The sequence below is a fragment of the Octodon degus genome, unplaced genomic scaffold (genome assembly GCF_000260255.1).
Source record: "Octodon degus isolate 3935 unplaced genomic scaffold, OctDeg1.0 scaffold00076, whole genome shotgun sequence".
Lineage (NCBI taxonomy): Eukaryota > Metazoa > Chordata > Mammalia > Rodentia > Octodontidae > Octodon > Octodon degus.
The window spans coordinates 9,613,093-9,624,896 of record NW_004524652.1 but is presented as its reverse complement, the minus strand read 5'-3'; the positions used below and the strand labels follow the sequence as shown (position 1 = coordinate 9,624,896).

Genomic DNA, 11,804 nt, shown 5'->3' with positions numbered 1-11,804 from the left:
AAAAAAAAAAAAAAAAGAAAGAAAAGAAACCAAGAACAGCATCATGCCTAAGAACAAATTCAAGGATAATAGGAGAACATTTCATTTGCTTTTTTGATTAAATTACTGCTATAGTCTTTCAGCATGTGTTCATTGCTTACCAGCTATAGAAATGCTAATCTAGCTGGGGATGCACATTTCCTGCCTAGCCGCCATGAGACCCTGATATTCCCCCTGGTATCCTTCCCCCGCCACACACACAATGTTAATTTACGTGCTACTAAGACCTCCCATTGTATTTAGTCTCCCAGGGTCTTCCCTGCCTGGAGTAACTAACAGAAATATGTTCCTTCCTCACATTAACTAGTGAGGTGGTATGGTCTCAGTAGCAAAGCATTTCTTACTCAAAGAGGTTGTAAACACCTGACTTGGCGCCTGTAGTCCAAGTGAGTGAACACTGGGCTCTTTAAATGACTGATGGTTTTGTATTTCAGACGGCTTTGTTACTTAAAACCCAGTGTCCAGTTTTTGCTGAGGTGGGCTGTTCCCCATGTGGTGCCTCCGAGCAGAAGTGCCGGCTGTTCCCTGATGAAAGGTAACTGGCACTGCCCCCTTGCCTGGTCTTCGGTGAAGCCTTGTCCTCCTTTGATGGTGATAGGTTTTAGCAAGGATTGTCAAATTTGGAAAAGACTTTAGGGTCAAGCTTGTACAGATAACTATAAAATCACTTTAGAGTTCTAGAAAGAGGTTAAAATAAATTTCCCTATAATAAGAGATTAGTTCAAAATTGACCTGAATTTCTCATACACTAATGATGGTATTGAAAAATATTAAGATTTAGGCAAACACTGTGAGAGAATTTTTATGGTTGTTTTTAATCTTCTTTTGTTTTGTTGGTTTTTTGTTTTGTTTTATGAGACAGGGTCACACCATGTAGTTCAAACTCTCAAGACTGGTCTTGGACTCACTATGTAGCCCATGCTAGGCTTGAACTCACAGCAGTCCTCTTACCTCAGCCTCCTGAGTATTGAAATTACAGGCATGTGCCACCATATCTGATTTGATTGTTGTTTTTAAAGAGAGAGGTTCTCATTGTGTTGCCTAGATTAGGTTTAAATTCCTGGGCTCAAGGACCCTCCTCCCCCAGCCTGCTGAGTAGCTGGTACTATTGGCATGTGCTACCACTCCTGGCTAACAATTTTTTAAGAAGTTAAACACACAAACCACATGGCCTACCCATTCTTTTTCTAGGTATTCACACAAGAGAAAAGCAAGCATAAGTCCTTACAAAGATGAGACATGAGGGCTGGGGAGATAGCCAGCCTGCCTGGGAAGCAGAAGGACCCAAGTTCAATCCCTAGTCCTGCACACTGAGCCAGCCACCAAAACCAGGCATGGCGGTAATGCCTGTAATCCCAGCACTGGGGAGGCTGAGATAGGAAGATCACTGCATAGCAAGACCCTGTGTCAGAAAGAGAGAGGGAGAGAGAGAGAGGGAGAGGGAGAGGGAGATGGAGAAGGAGAGAGGGTGGGAGAGAGAGAGAAAAAAGAGGAGAAGAGAAGAAAAAAATTTTTTAAAAAGATGAGATGGGGCCAGGGAGATGGCTCAGTGGAATAAGCGCTTCCCTAGCAAGCACAAGGGTCTGAGTTCAATCCCCAGTTCCGCCAAAAAAAAAAAAAAAAAGATGAGACATGAAGTTTCATAATAGCTTTAGTCAGAATAGCCCCAAACTGGAAACAATCTTAATGCCTGTTAATTGGTGAATGGATAAATTGCCCATACAATGTACTTTTCCTCAGGAATAAAACAGTGTGAATGGTTGGTATATGCAATAATATGTGTCATTCTCGAATAGTTAATACTTGAAGTCTCCAGGTCACTCAGGTCATGTACTGCATGGTTACACATATATCAAACTCTGGAAAATACAGACTTACTCTCTAACAACAGACAAGAAATAAGTGCTTGCCTCAGGGAAGAAGTAGAAGAATTACAGAGAGAAAGAAGAGAAATTCATGGCGGTTTACAAGTGTCCAGAGCTGACCAAGTTTAACTGTGTGCAATTAAAAGCTGTCTTTTTAAAAAGTTGATCATAAATGATTTAAATTTCTCAAAAGCAATGTGCTTTCCAGTGCAGCTTTTTATGATGATGGAAACTTGTATCTGTGTTGTCCAGCGCTATCAGGCAGGTTACCGAGCCGTGGCAAGATGCCAGTGCAAACAAGGAATTGGATTTTACATTTAATCTAATTTAAATTCAGTCTAAATAGTGAATGGCAGCTATGTATTAGGCTTATGGGTTAGTATTATCACTTAGTTACTGTGAACTAATCAGATGTGTAGTCTCCCAAATCAGTGGATGCTGAAGACTTAAAATAAAAGAGTCAAATTGTTAAAACTGTAGGGCTTTAGGAGGTTTAGAACCCATTCTCATAACAGAATTCAAGATTCTCTGGGGGCTGAAACAAAGAACTGCTCTGGGAAGCCTGTACTTATTTGGTTATAATAGAGAAAAGAGGGGATACTGAGGAAAGTGTGGGAATCTGAGCAGGACCTTGGGAATCAGTTGAAGGCCTTCTCCAAGTAATATATTTTCTTAATTTAGGAGCACTGTTATCTCCAGGAAGGCCTTCATTGCCTGAATGAGATGTCTGCAGCTATAGTCTTTATCTCGTTAACTGGAATAGGAGCTAGGTATCCTGAGCTGTCGCCTTCTCTTGTCCTTTGAGGTGTCATGGCGTCACAGGCCACTAAGGCCTCAGCCAGGACCAGTGACTCATAGAGGTTCACTTAGTGAGTCTGTTGTCCATCTCCACACAAGAGGCCTAAGCCTTGGACAGACTCACAAGTAAACATGGAAAGCCAGTTGGTTAATTTTAAATCCTACTCAGAGTTGCTTTGTAGTGGTCTGCATCATTGGACAGCATATCTCTGCTGAAAAGTCTAAGGAAGCCAAGTTTAGGTTTTTAGGATTTTATACTCCATAGCTTAAAGCTCTGGGAAGTCCTTTATAATTCAATTATAATAGACCAAAGAGATTTAAAGGCACTTTTTTTTTTTCTGTATTTTAGGGAAGGGTCTACAGGGTGTTCAGGGTCTCACTACTAGATCGGACTCGTAGTGATTCTCCTGTTTACAGCCTCCCAAGAGCTGGGATTACAGGTGTGCCACCATGCCCAGTCTCAGTTGCCCTCTCAGCGCACCCAGGGGTGGGGCCAGCACGGCAGGCTCGGGGATTGAACCACCAGCCCATGCGCCTGCTTGCAGGTGCTTTAATTCGTAAAGGTACTTTTTAAGGAAAAATTATAGTGAAAGGTAACTATATAGACTCAGGGCATTTTCAACAATTAGCCCCTTGAAATAAAAAAGCTGTAGGGGGTTGGAGAGATGACTCAATAGGGGCCTGAGTTCAATCCCCAGTTCCACCTAAAAAATAAAAAAATAAAAATAAAAAAGCTGGAGGGCTGGAGTTACTGCTCAGAGGTAGAGATTGACTTGCATAAAGAAGGCTATGGGTTCAATTTTGAGCACCTCCAGAAATCACATAGGACCCTGAGCGGCTGATCACAAAGACTATTATGGTGTTTTTGTTTTTAAGAGGACCTTACTATGTAGTTCAAGTCCATCTTGTACTCACTATGTAGCCCAGGCTGCCCTTGAACTCATGGTGATTCTCCTGCCTTAACCTCCGGAGGACTGGAATTATAGACATGAGCTACCACATGTGACTTTTAAAAATTGCCTAAGGCACTGTAAATGCTAGTGAGGTCTTTTCATACATAGCAGTTGGGCTTCTCCCTTGAAAAAAGGAAGTATAAAATGTAAATATAGTTAGTACTTGAATAAAAAAGAGAAAAACAAAAATACAGCTGGGTTTAGTGGTGGTACATTCCTCTAATCCCAGGAATTGAGAGGCTGAGACAGGTAGATCACCACCAGTCTGAGGCCAGCCTGAACTACATAGTGTGTTCAAGACCAGTTTGAGGGGTTGGGGAGATGGCTCAGTAGAATAAGCACTTCCTTGGCAAGCACAAGGGCTTGAGTTGAATCCCCAGTTCCACCAAAAAAATAAAATAAAATAAAAATAAATAAATACAAAGACCAGTTGGAACTGCATAGCAAGACCCTGTGTCAAAAACAAACAAAAGGGTCAGGGAGATGGCTCAGTAGAATAAGTGCTTCCCTGGCAAGCGCAAGGGTCTGAGTTTAATCCTTGGTTCCGCCAAAAAAACAAACAAAATACAAAATGATACTCTTAAATTTGTATATAATCTGTATATGACTATATAATTAAAATAGTGCCTAATACTAAGGATGAAAAAATTGAAATGTAGGATTTTTTTCTATTTGAAGAATAACAACATAGCATTTATTGAGTGCTTATTATGTTGAGCATTGTTATAAGCACTTAAATTTTTTTATTAGTACATATCTGTGGTATATAAGGAATACATTCATTTTGAGTAGTTGTATGTGTGCACAGGAAGTTTTTTAATTTCTCATTCATAGTAAGTATTTAAAGGCCACAATATTATCATGTTGCATGCTATGGACAATTTGAGCACTTTCTTGTTATATTCTACTATACTTACATTTTGTTTTTCTCTGTCTTGCTACTAAACTACACCACTTTTTCTGGCTTTAGAATGTTGGAAGAAAAGGAAGAGCCAGGCTTTCTCACTGGCTTAAAGATACCTGCCCCATGGGCCGCTGGGAAGACTGTGGAAACAGTACATCCTGTCAGAGACAACTATAAATTCAAAGAAACTGTCCATATCCCAGGAGCTCGCTGCCTGTATCTGAGATTTGATAGCAGATGCTCTTCACAGTATGACTATGACAAAGTAAGCAAGAACTGAGTTATTATTGCTGCTACCTGTAGTAAGCTGATTTCTTAGGTGCTTCTTATTTTTCTTTGCTGCTGGTTACCATTCCTGACTTATTTCTGTCTGCAGATATCTCTAAGGAAGACTTTCCTAAAACAGTACCCCAAACGATAGTGGTTGAGGGAGCCAAAAAGCCCCTAGCTCTGCACTCTAAAACAATATTTTGATAACTTATTAAAAGTGTCCCTTTGTAAGCCTTTGAAAGCTTAGATCTTAGTCAAAGGAAATTTTTACTTTGCTGACCTCCTGCCTTTCCTCTGTGTTTACGATTCCTGTAGATGAGTGATATAGTCATTCATCTTGAAAGGTCTTACTGCCCAATTCTTGGGGCTTCTCATGTATCTTCTGGGAGAAAGTGGCCTTTTAGAAGGGTTTAAGATATTCTGGGATCTGACTAGTGTGTAGTTACATATTTCTTCTTCTCTGCCATTATCTCAGAGTAGTTTCCAACCTGGTGACTGAACAATAATATAGAAAGGAATCAAAGATGGGTATGGTGGCCATGCCTGAATTTTAGCCTTTGAGAGCCTCTGAGGCAAGAGGATCACTGTGAGTTCTAGGCCAGCTGAGCTATATAGCAAGACCCTGTCTCAAAAATAAAGTAAGACAAAATAGAAAGGCTTTTAGGGGCTGAATTGTAACTCATCATGTTAAACTTGTGAGGAAAGACTAATAGAATTGAGATATATATTATGAGCAGGAACAACTTGGGGATTATTTAATAGCTTTGTACACACAAAGTAGCACTGTTCCTACTATCTTTATGTAGCTTTGTAGCTATGAGTTGTCTCAGTCTCCTGTGAACTAAGGGTAGATGGTTTTAAAACCCATCAGGGCAAGTTTTTAGAATAAAAATAAAGAACTTCTTAACTAAACTTGCCATGAGATGGTGAAGTTATAGAATCTTCTCCATTGTCTTTGATGAGAGTCAAGAGTCCCAGGTGTCTGCAAGATTTAAGATTTATCCCCAAAACTTATTATAGCTGAAAACAGAAAGTCTAGAAGATGGTCTTTGATGGGCCTTTAAAAATGCATTCCTCAGCATCAATCTGGCCTGCTTCATGGCACACAGCATTAGCTGCCCCCATTTCCTAGGTTCTTTTGGAGTGACTAAAGTGAGTGGAAGAAATTGCCCTTTTTAACTGGAGCAATTTTGTCTGTCCTTTAAAAACAGTAATTTCCATCTTATATGTGATAACTTATACTTACAGTATACATTAGTGGTAATGATAAAGGACAGAAAGGTTCACTGCATGGATAAAAGTGCATTTACTTTTCAGTGATCCCTGGCTGGAGTCAGCAAAAGGTCCAAAAGGGTAAGAAATCACAAAGCAATAAGGGTCTAGGGTGGGGACAGCACTTTGATGCAAACTTAGATGCAGTGTGAGGCGGTCAAAGTGTACTATAGGAGACAGGGCTTGGTATTTACAGAAGCCAGAACTTTGTTTTCCTATGGAAGTATATGAAGCCAAGTGAGCTATCCCTGTTTCTCCTCCGTATTAGAAACTCAGTTAATGGGATGTTAGTATATAGCCTTTATGGAAGAGAAGTATTGATACAGGAAAACTGACCCAAGAAGGAGCAGTCCCCTTTCTCACCCAAGTGTGTGTTTTCTTTTTATCTTATTAAGCAACATTCTAAGTATATATGGCTTATTTTCAATTTGTTGCATTTTCATAAAACTTTATTCACTTTTTGTGCATTTATTTTATTGTGTTGGATATAACCGTCTTTCCATCTGTATTTGCTTACTTTATTACTTTTGGGGAGGTCTTAAGGGGTCAAACTCTACTATTAATGAGTTATATGTTATTGAGTAGTATTAAAATAACTATTTGAAAAATGTGTGTACATATAGCTAGGTATAATTTTTAATAAGAGGTTCCAAAGCCAATTAAAGCATGCTAATATGAAAAGTATATTTCTTGTTTTAATCATTGTTATTTCTCTGTGGCTGTCCTATAAATACCAATAGCTGATTGCTCCAAGCTAGTATCAATTGTATCTAAGAAAATCAAGAAATATTAGCTAGATTATAATGATACCAGTGCCTGGTTATAAATGTATTTTTAAACAAATATTTTTTGCAGCCTTTTTATTTGTAGATGTTGTTTTTGTTTTTCTTTTACAGTCTAACAGTCTATTTTCTGTTTTGAAGTTGGTGATATACGCGGGGCCTAACACAAACAGTAGGAAGGTTGCTGAATATGGAGGCAACACTCTGGGATATGGCAGCCGTAGTGTCTTAGGAACTGGTTGGCCGAAGGACTTGGTGAAGGTATGGTATCCAGTCACAATGGCTTTTTAGAACAGAAAAGTGAATTTACATTCCTTATGGGCCCGTGTACTATACTCATCATAATCCCAGAAAAACACAGGCCCTGTGGCCTTTATCGAAGTGAGTCTGATCAGAATGACCTCATCCATGCAGAATGGCAGGGCCTTCACTCCTAGAACATCAGACTCCTGCCCACTCAAGGGTCAGGCTTTCTTCCACAGATCACTCTGTGTGGAGGAGCTGCTAGTTCTCCCAGCTCATTCTTCTCTAGACTCTCTGATGACAAGTAACCTAGACCACAGGGCCACTGCAATTTAGATGCTGAGTTAATATTTCCAATGGAATTTGGGCCTTTGGAGACAATCAATGACCCATTCCCAAACTGAAACAAATAGGACTGCTTTGTGATCTGGGTCCTCTAGTTACTTGCTAGTAGTATCTGCTGAGAAAATGAATATGAGTTCAGTTGCCCATAAGACCTAAAAATGGCTCCCAAATTGGCTTCCTGGGCCTTAATGTAGTATTTGTCACTCACACTCTTTAATTCAGCCATAGATAGCTAGTTACCTCCAGGTGTAGTTGGGCTGGGTCCAAATCAGAATCAGCATATTCTTACCTGTTCTCTGATTCACTGCAATTTGTTCCTTACTCGTGGAGCTGGCTTGGAAATGCTAGATATTCTGGAACAGTGGTCTTCAGGTATCCTGGTCATTTGCTAGCCTGTTGACACAAGTGACATGGGAAGAGGTAGGGAAGGGCAGAAAGAGTGGAGGTATGAGGCATTTATTAGAAATTATGTTTAAAATTTGATTAATCTTTACTCTGGTCCTGATGTTGAACAGTTGAGCCCTTCTTACAGATGCCTCATTCCACAGGTCAGGAGGGACATGAAAGGTTAGTATGTAAATGAAAGGGGATGGCATTGAATTAAAAAAGCAGGTAAAAAGGAGTGAGACAATGCTGTTAGCCTTTTGAAAGTACATCTCTGAAATTCATTGCTCTTTCAAAAGTTTCGTGTCTTGTTTTTAAAGTGCATTTTCCCCCCTTAAATTTAAGGTGGAAGGAGATACAGTCACCTTCTCCTTTGAAATGAGAAGTGGCCGTGAGCACAACACTCCTGATAAAGCAATGTGGGGCTTTGCTTGCACAGTTCGCGCTCAGGTACTTGAATCTAACCACTACTGTGAGCAAAAATGTACTTTTTACTATGTGTCTGGGTTACACACATCATATTTGCCTTGTAAAGGGCAGAATATGAACCACTCTTTCTTCCATCTCTTCTATCTGGCAGTAGTAAACTACTTACAGTTAGTAGTGCTTTTATGGTGTAAAAGGAGTTGTGGCCTAAAATCAATTTAACTGCACAGGAATAATCCATTACTAGGGACTCTGTTTTCCAGGCTTTGAGAGATGATCTGACTTCTACCTATAGGGACAAAGAAGGTTCAAACACTCAGTGGAAATATGCACTTGAGCAGCAAGACCCTGTTTCAAAATAAATAAATAAATAAATAAATAAAAGACCCCCCAAAAATAAGAAAAGCACTTGAGAGAGCCAGTGTGGTGGTACACTTGGGAAGGCTGGGGCAGAGTTCCATGAATTCGTGGCCAGCATGGGCTACATGGGGGGGCGCACAGAGAGAGAGAGAGAGACTGACTGACTGATTGACTTAAATTCTGGATTTTAAGGGTAGTAGGAATTCTAGCCTCTCTAGATGCTGGATTTTACAAAAGTATTTTAGACTTAGCCACTGCTTAAGGTTAGCCAAGCTCTACAGTGGGAATTTGTGCTAGCTCCGCAGGAATCTTTGTTTTATCCTCTCCTATAGAACAATGACTGGGGGCTGGAGAGATGGCTCAGTGGTCTAAAGCACCTACTTGAAACAAGCTTGTCAAAGCACAGGGACTGCGGTTCGATCCCCCAGCACCACATGCCAGCCAGCCCCGCCCCCTGGTGGGCTGGGCTGAGCTGGCCACACACACACACAATAAATAAATGTAATAAATAAATAATTAAAAAAAAAAGATAGAACAATGACTGGTACACAGAGGACACTTAAATATTTCTTCAGTGAATTCACTGTAGACATTGACAATATCATAGTTTGAATACAGAATGGAGGCAGCAAAATAAAGTAGTGCTTTGTAGTTGGAGAGGCTCAGCAGAGAGGAAACTACTCAAAGAATACAGGCTTCTTGTACGTGATTTGTGCTGTTTTTAACATAGAATCTGACCGCTATTCTCTCTCCAGAATTTGTATTGAGACCTCACTCAGTGGTCATTCCAGAGCCACCACCTACTCATGATGTTGGGTGCTGTACCTGTGTCCCATAGCAAAGGCACAGTGCTACTGTGTAAGCCTCATGCTGGACAGTGTGCTGTGGTATGGCACAGGTGACAGCGCTCTGCCAGGGTCCACTGACCAGTGTGGTTTGCTCCTGTCTGCATTGTAGGAGTCCTCGGAGGACGTCTCAGGAGGCCTGCCCTTTCTGGTAGACCTGGCTTTAGGTCTGTCTGTGTTAGCTTGTTCCATGTTAAGAATCCTGTACAATGGACCAGAAATTACCAAAGAAGAAGAAACCTGTCAGGAGTTATTGCGGTCCAAACTTTTACAAAGGTAACAAAAGGTTCAGATTGACTTTGTTTTGCACACAAAGAAGAAAGGACTTTCTGTGGAAAGATGCTGTTGGTACATTTCCCAGCTAACTGTGCCCACTGCCTGACCATCTCATGGGTGTCACTGTAGCTGAGAAATAAATGAAAACACCATAGTGCTTTTTGACCCTTAATTTACATCTCTGAACCACATGATCTTTTTCCAACCAAATATTAAACAGTGAAATTGAAGGATCCCCAAAAGAATTGATAGCTTGTGATAAGCAAGCATATGCCAAAATGTTTTTGTGGAGTCCAGGCAGTGGATATATGCTGATTTTATTAATTATTATTAATATTAACCCATTAATTCTTTCCGATTTTCTGTATGTTACAAATTTTTCATAATAAAATGTTGAGATAGGGGCTTGTGGGTAAGCTCAGTTGTTAAGCACTTGCTTGGGCCAACCCATTCAGGTACAGGGACCTGTGGTTCGATCCCCAGCTCCACATGCCTTACCAGACCCACCCTTAAGGCAGCCTGAGCCAGCCAAAAAAATAATGTTCAGATAGAGTCCCAAAATGTACAGCAAGTTCTTACATGCTCATTTTTCCTTAACTTTTGGAAAAGGTTATAATGAATACATAACACATCACATGATCCTTCATAACATTTGTTGTATTGGCAACCATCAAGTAGCTTTCCAGTAATCTTTATTTTTATTTTTGTTAATTCATATTTGCAGTACATAATGGCTACATTTATCATGGAGAACTGGTACATGTTCATAACACCTCTGCAAAGAAGTGAAGAGTGTTTTTTCTTTCTGTCCAGGTGCCAGTGGCAGGTTGAAGCCAATGGTGTCATCTCTCCTGCCCTTACTCCAAGCCCGTCACCACTGCCTCTGACCATAGAGGAAGACCGAGAATTTACCTACCCCTCGGACGTGCTTGTGCCCCCTGTTGGAAACTATTTTGACCTGCCCCGGATCAGGCTGCCTCCAGGGATCATGATAAAGCTCAGGGAAATTTCTGGGCGTGCTAGACCTCAGTTTAGACCAAGTATAAAGTATGTAGCTAGCATTTTACTTTTTCCAATAAGAAAAATTATTTACCTAATGAAGGACTATGTTTCTCCTTATGACCTAGCAAAAAGAGATTCTTGTGAACCTCTCCTAGAAAGTTAAATTTTATGCTTACTTGGTGCTGGGTCCTGGTGCTGCAAAAAATTCAATTAAAATTTTGTGTTTAATGAATGTGAAGCGAGTGCTCTGAAGAGCCTACCAGCATTTCAGCTCATGGTTTCCATCCAAAGTATGGTTCTTCAGTCAGCAGCACTAGCACACGTAGGGCCTGGTTAGTGCTCAGACCCCACTTCACAGCTCTAGTATCAGAAACTAAGAGGATGGAACTTGGTGAGCTGGGACTTAACAAGTGTCCTGTGTAATTCAGATGTACACTAAAATTTGACAGGTTCTAGGATATTCCCAAGTAGTTTGACTTTCTACAAAACTCAACCTGTGGGGGCCGGGGAGATGGCTCAGTGGAATAAGTGCTTCCCTAGCAAGTGCAAGGGTCTGAGTTCAATCCCTGGTTCCGCAAAAAAACAAAAACAAAACAAAAAAAAAACTCAACCTGTACTCTGATTCCAGAGTGTAGAGACATGTCTTTATTTTTTATTCCTACAGAAATACTGAATATTAAGTCTTATAGCATACACTTGTGTTTGTGGTATTCTTGTTTAAAGTCTGTTTTACAAGCCTCTGTCCTGCCTTCTAAAGCAAGATTGGCCAATTCAGAGAAAAAAATTTAGAGAGTGAATGGAATTTTACATGAAAGAAAAACAGAGGGCTAGGGATATAGCTCAGTAGTACAAGTGCCTGCCTGGCAAATGCAAGGTCCTGAGTTTGATTCCTGGTACAGAGAGAGAGAGGGAGGGAGGGATAGACCGGGAGAGGGAAAGGGAAACAGAGAGAGAGAGAGAAAGAGAAACATTCACAGCCAAACATCTATACACACTAAATATACCATAAGCCTTAATACTATATGAATTCATTCATAGAT

General features: G+C 40.5%; 1 protein-coding gene across 10 annotated transcripts in view; it reads left to right on the top strand.

Annotated features, from left to right (window-relative positions):
• The window catches only part of Hectd4 (HECT domain E3 ubiquitin protein ligase 4), a 141,991-nt gene that overhangs the window by 50,028 nt on the left and 80,159 nt on the right, over positions 1–11,804 (top strand). For 6 of the 10 annotated variants that reach the window (XM_023720467.1, XM_023720466.1, XM_023720461.1 and 3 more), the window contains 6 exons: positions 474–574; positions 4,626–4,824; positions 6,998–7,144; positions 8,201–8,305; positions 9,599–9,762; positions 10,576–10,809. In XM_023720467.1, the coding sequence (XP_023576235.1) occupies positions 474–574; positions 4,626–4,824; positions 6,998–7,144; positions 8,201–8,305; positions 9,599–9,762; positions 10,576–10,809 (950 nt within the window). The remainder of the gene's footprint in view (positions 1–473; positions 575–4,625; positions 4,825–6,997; positions 7,145–8,200; positions 8,306–9,598; positions 9,763–10,575; positions 10,810–11,804) is intronic. The other 4 variants (XM_004635930.3, XM_023720465.1, XM_023720469.1 and 1 more) reach the window with 1 other exon arrangement.